The 11,834-nt window shown below is 33.6% G+C and overlaps 3 protein-coding genes across 5 annotated transcripts; 1 reads left to right on the plus strand and 2 right to left on the minus strand.

The window, feature by feature from the left end:
- Positions 1–1,396: 1,396 nt before the first annotated feature.
- Positions 1,397–3,843, plus strand: LOC113870769. Its single transcript, XM_027507220.1, has 6 exons — positions 1,397–1,484; positions 2,005–2,196; positions 2,278–2,427; positions 2,494–2,826; positions 3,004–3,678; positions 3,767–3,843. The coding sequence occupies exons 1-6, from the start codon at positions 1,397–1,399 to the stop codon at positions 3,841–3,843; spliced, it is 1,515 nt and encodes a 504-aa protein (XP_027363021.1).
- Positions 3,844–4,509: 666 nt separating this feature from the next.
- Positions 4,510–6,031, minus strand: LOC113870782 (serine/threonine-protein phosphatase 7 long form homolog). Its single transcript, XM_027507242.1, has 2 exons — positions 5,193–6,031; positions 4,510–4,726 (listed from the first exon to the last, which is right to left on the minus strand). Exons 1-2 carry the CDS (start codon positions 6,029–6,031, stop codon positions 4,510–4,512), a joined length of 1,056 nt encoding a protein of 351 aa, XP_027363043.1.
- Positions 6,032–7,638: 1,607 nt separating this feature from the next.
- On the minus strand, positions 7,639–11,531 carry LOC113870726 (probable serine/threonine-protein kinase PBL7). Of its 3 annotated transcripts, XM_027507159.1 has the most exons (6): positions 11,130–11,531; positions 9,993–10,183; positions 9,946–9,948; positions 9,574–9,763; positions 9,091–9,482; positions 7,670–8,334 (listed from the first exon to the last, which is right to left on the minus strand). In XM_027507159.1, the coding sequence occupies exons 1-6, from the start codon at positions 11,239–11,241 to the stop codon at positions 8,068–8,070; spliced, it is 1,155 nt and encodes a 384-aa protein (XP_027362960.1). In that variant the 5' UTR covers positions 11,242–11,531; the 3' UTR covers positions 7,670–8,067. The 3 variants fall into 3 exon arrangements, with proteins under 3 accessions (XP_027362959.1, XP_027362961.1, XP_027362960.1); XM_027507158.1 differs by lacking the exon at positions 9,946–9,948 and having other exon boundaries at positions 7,639–8,334; positions 11,130–11,528; XM_027507160.1 differs by having other exon boundaries at positions 7,658–8,334; positions 9,574–10,183; positions 11,002–11,531.
- Positions 11,532–11,834: the final 303 nt, after the last annotated feature.

The following is an 11,834-nucleotide window of genomic DNA, read 5'->3' on the forward strand; positions in this document are numbered from 1 at the left end:
CAATTATCAAACTTAAAATATAAAAACTATTTTTTAAAAAGAATCGTATGATTTTAGATAATTTTTAAATCTTGTACAGTTAAGATTTATTCCCGTAATTCTCGGAAGTCCTCTTATTCTTAATCTCCTGTATATATTAATAAAATGGCGTTCTTTTAATAAAATTGGTGCAAACAGACTAAGAGGTTCTGCTACTGTGGGATTTCCATCTTAATTATGTTCAACACATTGATTTACTTTACTAAATAACGTACTTACAGAAAGATCAACAAAATTCTGCGAAGAAAATGAATATTATTTTTTCAAATATATATATACACACACCAAGTACAATATTCTTTTTACCATACTCTTTCTTTAATCACAAGATTCTTTAATACACCTTGTGATTGATCTATTTTAAAAAAAGTCAAAGTACTTATTTTATAAATTGATCATATTTAAAAAATTACTTTAGACTTCTTAAAAAATTAATCAATGGGCAGAAGTGTGTTAAAGAGTATGTATTATTTTATTCCTCTTTTTTCAATCATAACAGTACTTGAGCCAAATTCCTAGTTAAATGGGTTTGTTTGGAAATTGCGATTTATAACACCCTTTTTAAATTGTGAATTCTAGAATTTTATTTTCAAGTGTATTTAGTATCTTCTAAAACCTAAATTCTAAAATTGATTTGTAAATGACTTGCAGAATTTAGTTTCTGGAAGGTGTAAAATTACTTCCAAATTAATTTTTGAAAGTTGTTTTTGCAAATGAAAGTTAATTTTCAAAAAGTATAAAGTCACTTTCAAAAATTAAATTTCGAAATTCATTTGCAAAACACTTTTAAATTTTAACTATTAGACGATATTAAACATGTTGCCAAAAATTTCAGAAATCACACAAAATTGGTGGTGTAAACAATAAATAAAGATGGCGTTAAAACAGTGTCCAATGGGAAAGTGAATATAAAGCATGACATTGAAAAAATAAACAAAATTGGATGTTACCGTAACTATGTTGATGTAATGTTCCATATCTGCAAGGGGTTTTTTGCCTGTATAGGGTTAAAATCAAAACATTTTATCCGTATGGGGTTATTTGATAAGAAATTCCCTGCCTGGGGTGAATTGTGAGTGTCGTCAAAATGTCTGGCGACACATGATCAAGTATCGGCTGAAAGAATGCCGACACAGGTGTCAGACCCCACAACTGAGAGCGGTTGTAACGGAACTGCTCTCTAAAACGGACTTTTGAGAGCGGTTCAAATAGAACCGCTCTCTAAAGCGACTTTTGAGAGCGGTTCAAATCGAACCGCTCTCTAAAACGGTCTTTTGAGAGCGGTTAGACCTGAACCGCTCTCAAAAGTCATGTGTGTCGGTTTTATTTATGCGACACTTGTGTATCGGCTGAAAGAATGCCGACACTATTTTCCTCCTATATAAAGGCTCCCGCCGAGCATTCTGCTGCTACATTCCGCAATTGTGAGGAGAGGGGACGCAATTGTGAGCTTTTCTGCTGGAAAAAAAAAAGGTTAGAATGTTATTAATTTATTGTTTTAAATTTTTTTATTATTGTAAATAAATTTGAATTAATAATTTTACTATTATTATAAATAAATAAAAATAAAAATATTTGTAGTAATAAATTTAATTTATTTAATGTTAATATAATATTATTGAAAATATAAATGTAAAAATATATTATTTTAATGTTGTGGTAATTATTTTTGTTACTATTTGTTTAGGTAAACTTTTTTAATAATTTTGGTTGTATTTTTTAATTTGATACACAGGATGACTGAAATTGTGGTTATTTTATACTGGAATGGAAGAGTGTACGAAGGAAATGAGGGTATCATATTTGAAGGGAATAAGAAAATGATTAAAATAGAACGTGGAATTACTTTTGAGATGTTGAAAAAAAAAATACATACAAAATTGAAATTGTGCAATAGTAATGTTATTTCTAGACTAATTTCACGAATTTTAGTTGATTCAAGGAGTGAAAATTACACAATTTTAGATGTATGTGATGATGAAGACATTGACTGTATGATAAGTGCTTGTGAAGAACGGCATGAAAGAGTAGTTGAGTTATATGTGGATATTGCGGTTGGTGAAACTTCTCATGTAGGTGAAAATTTGTTATGTTTAAATGTATCACTCCCAACTGTGTCTGTTAGTGACAATGAAGAAGAGTATGCAATTGGAGGAGGTAATGTATAATATTTATTTCAATTATATGATGTTTAAAATTTTATAATTTGTTAATAAATATTTACTGCTGCATCTACAGATGACGAAGATGAGTACGATGATGACTATGAAGATGAAGGAGAAATTCCTTTAGATAGTTCTTCTGATACTGATTTGGAAGATGGCTTCGATTCAATGATGACAGTTCCAAACACTGAAAGAAATAACATTATGCAAGGACAATCTGCAGGTACAATTTTATATAATACAATAATTGTTAAATATTTTTAACTAAAATTTGTTGAGTTTAATACAGATTCTATAACACCTTTTTGGAACATAAGTTCACACTACACTGCTATTAATTGGGAACATCTTGATCAAGAATTGAATTTTTCGGAGTTGCATTCGTCACAATCATGGGTACAAGGAGATACATTATATGTTGGACAACTATTTGACTCTAAAGAGGAGGTAAAGATGGCGATAAAACATTATGCAATGAAGAAACATCAAACATTTTTTGTGGTTGAGTCAAAAGCATCAACTCATTTTGTCAAGTGTGTAAATCATATTTCCGGGTGTCCTTGGAAAGTAAGAGCATTGCTTCCCAAAAATTCAAATAAGTGGAAAATTACGAGATGGGGTGGTATGCATACCTGCGTTAATACTATGATTTCTCAAGACCACAAAAAGTTAGATTCAAATTTTATTTGTTCATGCATTATTGGTACGTGAAACTCAATTGAGATTATATTTATTTGTGTATTTAAAATGATTTGGATATGATCATTAGCTGATATGTATTGTTTAATTTTATTGATAGGTATGGTCAAAGAAGAACCTTCTGTTCCCGTTTCATTAATCCAAGAGAGAATAAGTGGCCAATTTGGGTATTCAGTTTCATACAAAAAAGCATGGAAAGCAAAGCAAAAAGCAATTGTGACAATATTTGGTGATTGGGATGAATCTTATGCAACATTACCAAGATGGTTAGAATACATGCAATTACATGCTCCAGGGTCAGTTTACAAAATTGAGACCAATGATTATGTGAGAGGTAATGTAATGGATAATAGATTCAGAGTCTTTCATCGAGTATTTTGGTCGTTTAGGCAATGTCGTGAAGCCTTCAAGTTTTGCAAGCCTATAATACAGGTAGACGGTACCTTTTTGTATGGTAAGTATAAGCAAACATTGCTTATTGGTACAACTCAAGATGGCAATAACAGTGTGCTTCCTATAGCATTTGCCATTGTTGAAGGAGAAACATTATCAGCATGGGAATGGTTCTTAGCCATGATCCGTCTAAATGTTACTGATAAAACTGGAATTTGTTTAATATCTGATCGCCATCAAAGTATTAAAAGTGTTGTGTCTAATCCACATATTGGGTGGCAACCTCCTAATGCTTACCATGTTTATTGCATTCGTCACATTGCAAGCAATTTCAATAGAAGATTCAAAAATTCCGCAATGAAGAGTATGCTTATGAAATTAGGTAAGTATGTTATCACTATGACATTTTACATTATCTATGAATATATATTTATTTTTCACCATTAACTGTATAACTTATTTAAATGTAGCGTATACACCTTGCAAGCAAAGATTTGAAGCTGGTCTTAATAAATTCCGTTCGCATTCTCCTGAAGTTCAAACATAGATTGACAACATATCAAAGGAAAAGTGGAGCTTGGCTTATGATCATGAAGGGCGGCGTTATGGTCACATGATAACTAATTTGTCTGAGTCAGTGAATAAAGTTTTAAAAGGGGCAAGAAATCTCCCAATTACTGCCCTTGTGAAAGCAACCTATAGTAGATTGGTCGAATATTTTGTCAAACGGGGTGAAAGCGCAATCAATGACATGAACAATGGTGAAAGCGCAATCAATGACATAAACACCATCTCCTCGTTCGGGCAAAGGGGGCAATGTAAAATCTGTGGCCTGCAATTTTAAACACATAAGTATGTTCAAATGAAACATGTTATAATTTAAGTAAAATGACCCAATGAAGCATAAGGTAACAATACCTGAAATGATGTTCGTCGACGTTGCAAACCTTTGCCTTCCCGACGTTGTTCACCAATACCAATGTCAATCTGAGGCTCATCTAGATTTTCACTCTGGATAGGAGGATCACATGAGGATGAAGGCTCTAAGATACGTTCCTGCTTATTTTGCAAGGCTAACATCGTCTCACACAAATCCTTCATCTCCTCAAATGAAAATATGTCCCTCCCATCATTACACAAGTAATAGGCCCTCTCATGAGCATCTCCTTGCATAACCATTACATTCAGATTAGATTCTATTAAACAAACAAAATCATTTACTAGAACGATCTATACGTACAAGTAATGCAAACACTGCAGCATCTCTGCTCATCCATCGTCTAGTATGAGTATGGTACCACCGCATGTATTCAGAGTTCGAACTCAGTAGACCAATTTGTGGTTCATTACTCACAACCCAATCTAATCTCCTGTCCCAATGCTCAAGTACGCCCCTGAACTTTGACTCCCAATTGTTAGCAGTCTTCCCTCTAAGAGTAATGTCATGTAGCTAGTCTGGCTGATAAGGAGCATGAGGAATATGTTGTACCATCCCAAATTGACGCATGGTACGATCGGGCTGGTGCCATTCACATATTTGGAAACAAATAAGCGGCACAATAGCTCTCCATATATGCATGCCCTCAGTGCATATGGCAGGCAAAGTATGCATCAAATCTATACTATATGGTTGCCACACAAACTGCAAGTGTACAAAATATTATTGTAATTATTCATAATTATTAATTGATGATAACATATATCATAAACAAATAACGCATACCTGATCACGTTTCAAATGATCAATTTTGAACCTAAAGTAAGCTAGATCCTTTCTCCCCTTCTTAAAATTTTGAAATCTTAACCACCTATAAAAACATAAATATTAGCATGACTGTTTGTAATAAAATACTGTTGTGTAAATATTGAATGAAAGTTTTAATATTATAGACATACCGTGCACCATAAAAAAGATCATTCTGTGTGTAAGGGGGATCACCCGGAGATAGAAATGGGAACCTATCCCACGCCCACAGCATCACAAGTGGAGTCAATCCTCCAATACCAGACCGATCAATATTCGTGGACATGCATAACTCTCTGTATAGGAAGGCTAACGCTGCACTTCCCCAACTATATTGTCCAGTTATCTCTAAATCCTCAAGTAAAGGAAGGTACCTAACTGGGACCCTGCTACTAGAATGATCAGCTAACATAAACCCACCAATAAGTCTCAAAATATATGCTCTTGCAAAGCGAGTTAGCTGAATGAGATTTTGGTTGTGCAACCACACATGGGAAAAATGCTCATCCAACCAAGTAAGTTTCAAGCTGCTCCCCATGAATGCAGAATTAGGTGGTCTAATTCCCAATAAATCTTCAACAATTTGTGCCCTGTCACCTCCTGTAGGAGCAATAACTGGTCTTCCATCAATACGAAGACCCATCTGAATAGCAATGTCTTGAAGAGTAATAGCACACTCTCCATGGGGCATATGAAATGTATGGGTCTCTGGCCTCCATCTTTCTACCAACGCTGTAATCAATTGGCGGTCAATAGGAATACTAGCCAACTGTGCTACTCCAGCAAATCCTGCTACTGTCAAATGAGGAATAATCTCTACTGGTACTCCCTCCATGCCAGCATGTATGAAATGACCTCTTCTCACTCTCAATATTGGGTGTTCACGATCATCCCAAATATGCTCTGAAACATGAATAGACTGATAGCGCAGTAATGAACCATCCTCGGGGCTGGGATTTAACACCCTACTACGAGACGAAGATGATGCCATCTAAAATCTATATATACAAAGTAAACTATTTACTTCAAATTTATAATATAAGCAACCAAATTTAATAAAAACAATATCATTTTAGTATTAAACAATTTGTACCTTCAAATAATATTTTTCTAATTATATTTTTTTGTTATTTTAAGATAATAATATTTGTATAACAATAATAATATCATCATCATTTTTACTTTTAAATACAGTTTTCTACATAAATAAAACGAAAAATCAATTTTAATTTATTTATTTTCCTATTTTTCTCTTTCCCTTTTTTTGTTTTTTTACATGCATAAAATTGTAATTTATTATTATTGATTAAAATCATTTAAATAACTACAAACTTTTTAAAATATTCAAATGTCTAAATTAATATTGATCTAATATTTTTATTTTCAGTCATTTATATTTTAAAATAATATTTTCAATTTTATTTAACTTACATTGCTTATATATTCATCTTTATTTCACTTAATTCCTTATATTTTTATAATATAAATTTATTAATTAATATTTTTCATTCTTATTATTTCAATTTTATTTTGTTATTCATAATTTTATATTTTATTAACCTTATAATAATAACATACATAATTTTTCTTCATATATTTATTCAATTTAATTCTTTTATATTTCTTATTTAATTATTTTTTACATAAGTAACAAGAAAATTATATATTTTAATTTAACTATTTTTTTATTTTTCTATTTTTCTATATTCCTATTTTCCTATTTTTTACATGCATAACAAAATCACTATAAATATAAATTTTTACTAACCTCCTTATGCCAAGAATCTACACCACCGAAAGTCCCTCTCACAATACCCTGGACCACCACAGATTGCAATTCCTGGGACCAAAAACGGAAACAAGAATAAATATTTTATATTTATATCTAATATACACTATAATGTTTTTTTCTTACCTTTCAAACCTTTAAAACTTTTGCATTCAACTGTCCGGCTTCTCCACTCCACCTCCAGCGTTTGCGCAGTATGTTTGCAAAAATTTTTCACCGAAGAAGATAAATAACAGAAGAAAGATGGAGGGCTGGACCAATGAGTGTGTGTCGGTCCTGAACAACTCGACACTAGTGTGAACCGCTCTCAGTGCTGGGTTCTGGCACCTGTGTCGGCATTCTTTCAGCCGATACTTGATCATGTGTTGCCAGACGTTTTGACGACACTCACAAATCACCCTAGGCAGGGAATTTCTTATCAAATAACCCCATACGGATAAAATGTTTTGATTTTAACCCTATACAGGCAAAAAACCCGCCAAGGGCTCGTGCTTCTTAGGTCCAATCCAATTTTTAGGCGTGGAATTTAAGGATATTTCAAATGTATGAGCATATTATCTGCTCTTACTGTTCAACTATCAAAAGAAAAAGATAGAAACACCTTCGATTGCATTAAATATAAATAAAAAACTATACTCTAGAGGTAATAAAATATGCCTTGGAAATGGAAGCTTATTACAACATTCCTCATCAGAAGCGTGTACATGCAAATGCATGAACTCGTGTTTGAGAATTGTGCTATATGAAGAGTGTTTCATGAGCAATTCCACGCACCAAACGGTAAAAACAAGTCACATCGAAAATCTGTACACGACCATATACACTTGTAAGCAAGATAAAAGTATAACACATGATATTTGCATACATTTCTACAGAACTTGATAACTATACAAACAACCAAGATAAAAAGGAATAGACAACTATGGAGTGCGGGTGTACCAGCAGAACCATTGCCTAGACAGAAGGAACATAAATCATGAATCCACCAATTTGCTTTTAAATAGAAGCTAAGGGAAAAGGAAGTGGAAATACTATCTTGGCTCCAAATGGAAATAGGAGCAGTTCTGAGCATCATAAGTAGAACAAAATTTTACAACGTTTTTAGCAACTAAGCTCTTAAGGCATACCACCACCATAAGACATCTGGTATTAAGATCTACAAACCTATATCTTGCCACGTGTCAAAAGATGTTTGAAATTTGCAGCAGACTATCATATAGTAAACATTGAGGTCCATATCACTGCCCCCTCTTGGTTCTAGGAGGAGTACAAGGAGCGAAGCGTGAGCTTTGTACTGTCTGTGTATCGGGGTCATATCTTTGTGAAGCAAGGTAACTCAGAGCCGTGACAACATCAGCTATAACTGGGCGCATATTGGCCTGCTCCTGAACACACATTGCTGCTACAGCAAGGGCCTGGTATAGCCCTCTTTGAGGATATTGTCCTTGAAGCATTGGATCAGCCATTTGTGGAAACTTTCTTCGATCTTTAAACAAGGGTCTGGCCTGCAATCAAAGAGTAATCCATCCAAAAGTTTATATTAAAATTTTAATCCAGTTACTTAAATTAGAAGCCAGGACAAAGTCATGATATCAAATTTCAATATCACAATTGAAATTGTTAAAGCCAGTCAAAGAGTTTAGGGGATATGCACAACTTTGACCACTAGCTTCATTGCTTTAACAATAGTCTTATTCTGCCAAATGAGGTCAGCTACATGGATCACATAACATCATTGATCTTGCTCAAAAATTAAATTCTAGCGTCACTACTTTAACATTACAGTAAATGGAATTTCTTTTTATAGTTTATTAGAAGGGAAGAAATTAAAGAAGAGGGGATCAGCAAGCCTCCCAAGAGAAAGGAAAAGCCAAAAAATATAAGAACTCTGAAGAAAATATCAACTAAAAGGACTTTCGAATCACCATTACAGAATTTCCTCTCGAAAGCACTGTACATCTTATTTACCATGTTTAGTTACTTTCGATTAGGACGTAAAGGAGAACTATCAACTATTTGACTGGAAATGATTTCTTATCATCAAGTTCTCATGCTCAAGTCCAATTATGCATGTAAAATTTTCCAAGTATGGCCAATGCATACCTCTTCTTATTTTAATCCACACCACACTGGCTACCTTTTGACAATTAATATGCAAATGAAGATATCCAGAATGCTATATTTGCCGATTCATTATTCTGTTTTCTTGCTTTTAAATCATCAACCAGACCCGTGAGATGAGGTAACAGTTTGTCTCTTACCCATGCAACAAGATTCTGCTCTCCTGCAGACTTTGAATTGTCAATTGCTTTCCTTCCTGTAATTATTTCCAGAAGAACAACACCAAAGCTATAGACATCTGATTTGAGAGTCAGTTGACCTGTCATTGCATACTCTGGAGCACAATATCCATAGGTTCCCATAACTCTTGTTGATACATGAGTGTTCTCCCCTACTGGGCCAAGTTTAGCCAGACCAAAATCAGATAACTTTGGATGATATTCTTCGCCAAGCAAAATGTTGGAGCACTTTAAATCTCGGTAAATAACAGGAGGATTAGCTTTGTCATGTAGATATTCTAATCCCCTTCCTGCCCCCGCTGCTATTTTCATTCGTGTGTTCCAGTCAAGTCGTTTCTTGCCAGGAGAAATATCTGCATATAAAAAATTTACTAACAATATCTACTAGAATACAATACATAAGGAATTGAAAAGAGATAACAATCAAATTTGAAACACAAATACCATGTAAGTGGTCTTCCAAGGATCCTAATGACATATATTCATAAACTAGAAGCCTCTGATCCCCATCAGCACAATAACCAATCAGGTTGACAAGGTTAGGGTGGTGAAGAAGACTTAACATCAACACTTCAACAAGGAATTCTCTATTCCCTTGTAGCCCATTTCGGTCAAGTTGTTTAATTGCAACAATCTACATTTAACATTAGAAAGCATGAAATGTGTTGCCAATTCAAACTACACAAATTTAAAACTCGGTTATATACTGGCAAAACTAAAACACTATTACTCTCGCTGTCAGAATAAGGCAATATGAACGAGGGAGAAATGATGAATAACAGCAAAAAAGGAAACATTTCTTTACTTGCCCTCAACTTTCTCCTGTTCTTCATAAACAAAGAAATCATGAGAAACAGAGTCACCTGATTAATACTTTCCAAACGCCCTTTGTATACCCTGCCAAATCCTCCCTCACCCAAAAGGCATTCAGCTCTGAAATTTCTAGTTGCAGTTGCCAACTCACGGAATGAGAATGTTTGTGCAGCAATGTGATCAGTGTTTCCATTTTTAGAGGAATCTTTGGAATTCATGGATGAATTCCTCTTTAATTTCCCTGCACTCAATTTCAAAGACTAATGATGTAAGTGGGGAGAAGTATACACCACTGCAGGATTAGATTTTACATCTAAGACCAATACGAGTTGCTTCATTATTTAGGATTCAGAAAGTAAAACATGGCATGCTTCATTTTCCAATTGCCAAAAACAATCACAGATTGACTTTGTCTCACAGGGTGCATCGTTTCAAATTACCATCAATAGTACAATTTTAAACTTGATATGAAAACTTTGTAAACGAGGAAATCAATAAGATGAAAGAAACAAGTTTAACAAGTATTAGGAAAACGGATACAATAATTTCAGGTCAGTTTATTAACCTAGGATATAGTAAGCTGTCACTTAGAAAGTTACCTGAACCAATGCTAATAATACACCAGTTAAAGAAATGTAATGTATCCAATACAGGGATAAAACATAATCTAAAACAGCAGAAAATCTACATTTGAAAAAAAAAAAAAAAAAAAAACTAACACAAATTCTTAAATCCAACACAACGGACAAACATAAGAGATCTCTCCTAAGAAGATCCTTTAACTAAATAAAGTATCTGATCATACATATGTAGATTCATTCTACTCCACCCTGGGTTTGAAGAGAAAAAAAAAGAGTATAAAACTAAGTTAAAGAAAAGCACACAATTACCACTACATCAAGTCCCAGCTATCTTTACCTAGGAAGTGCACTCTTCCAGGACTCAATTTGTTTCCCCAATACATACAAAATTAAAACTCACACAATTTCAGTTGTTCCAAGATATCCCATATAAAGCTAGAAACAACTTAGTACAAGACATATCATAACAACCCCTTACCTGGATTAAAAAAAAGGAGGAAAAGAAATCGAAGAAAAGCACAACAGTCACAAGAGGGGTCTAATCATCACCAACCATTGATGAATTGTTTGATACCCAAACAAACACTATAACGACAATATCACTACCTGGGGTGGCTTTGATCGGATCAACTAGGCTGTTCTGCGTTTCCATCTTCTCCAACTTTTTCTTTAACTTCTTCTTAGTGCTTGAACTTCCAGAACAGGGAATCCAACCCATGTTTAAAAAAAAAAAATCTTCTTCCCTTTTCACGCAGATAAGGTGATGGTAGATGAAGAATCGATGAATCACTCAAAATTCATATGAAAAGGAGGCACCTCTGCTCTTTCTCTCTCACATGATGATGTTGCTTTAATGTCATAATTTGTGTGTGTTTGTGAATTGGTCTACGATTGGTATTTTATTTTCACAGTAATTTTCCACCAGAAATTTCGTCATTGGTTTCTTTTTGGTCGGAAAAAAGCCATCATTGGCTGAGATGCGCCCCAATGGATCAAGGCCTAAACAAACCTCTAGCTCACGCCCCTTAACGATGTCGTTTAACGTTCCATCTCCAATAAATAATTAGGTTTTAAATGTTTATAAGTTTAATATGCCACTGCATGTATTTTTTAGGGGTCAATCAATAGCATTAACGTGTGATAATATTATAAAGATCAAATTTTAAACAAAATGAAAATAAAATATAATTATAAGGCCCACATATCATCCCTCTAAAGTTGAAGTAAAATCAAATGAGATAAATTATAAGAACTATAAAAAAAAATATCAAATCAATAAATTACTAATGGATACTTGTTTTATTCAGTAAA

Source organism: Abrus precatorius, unplaced genomic scaffold (assembly GCF_003935025.1).
Source record: "Abrus precatorius isolate BTA unplaced genomic scaffold, Abrus_2018 Scaffold7, whole genome shotgun sequence".
In the NCBI taxonomy this organism is placed as follows: Eukaryota; Viridiplantae; Streptophyta; class Magnoliopsida; order Fabales; family Fabaceae; genus Abrus; species Abrus precatorius.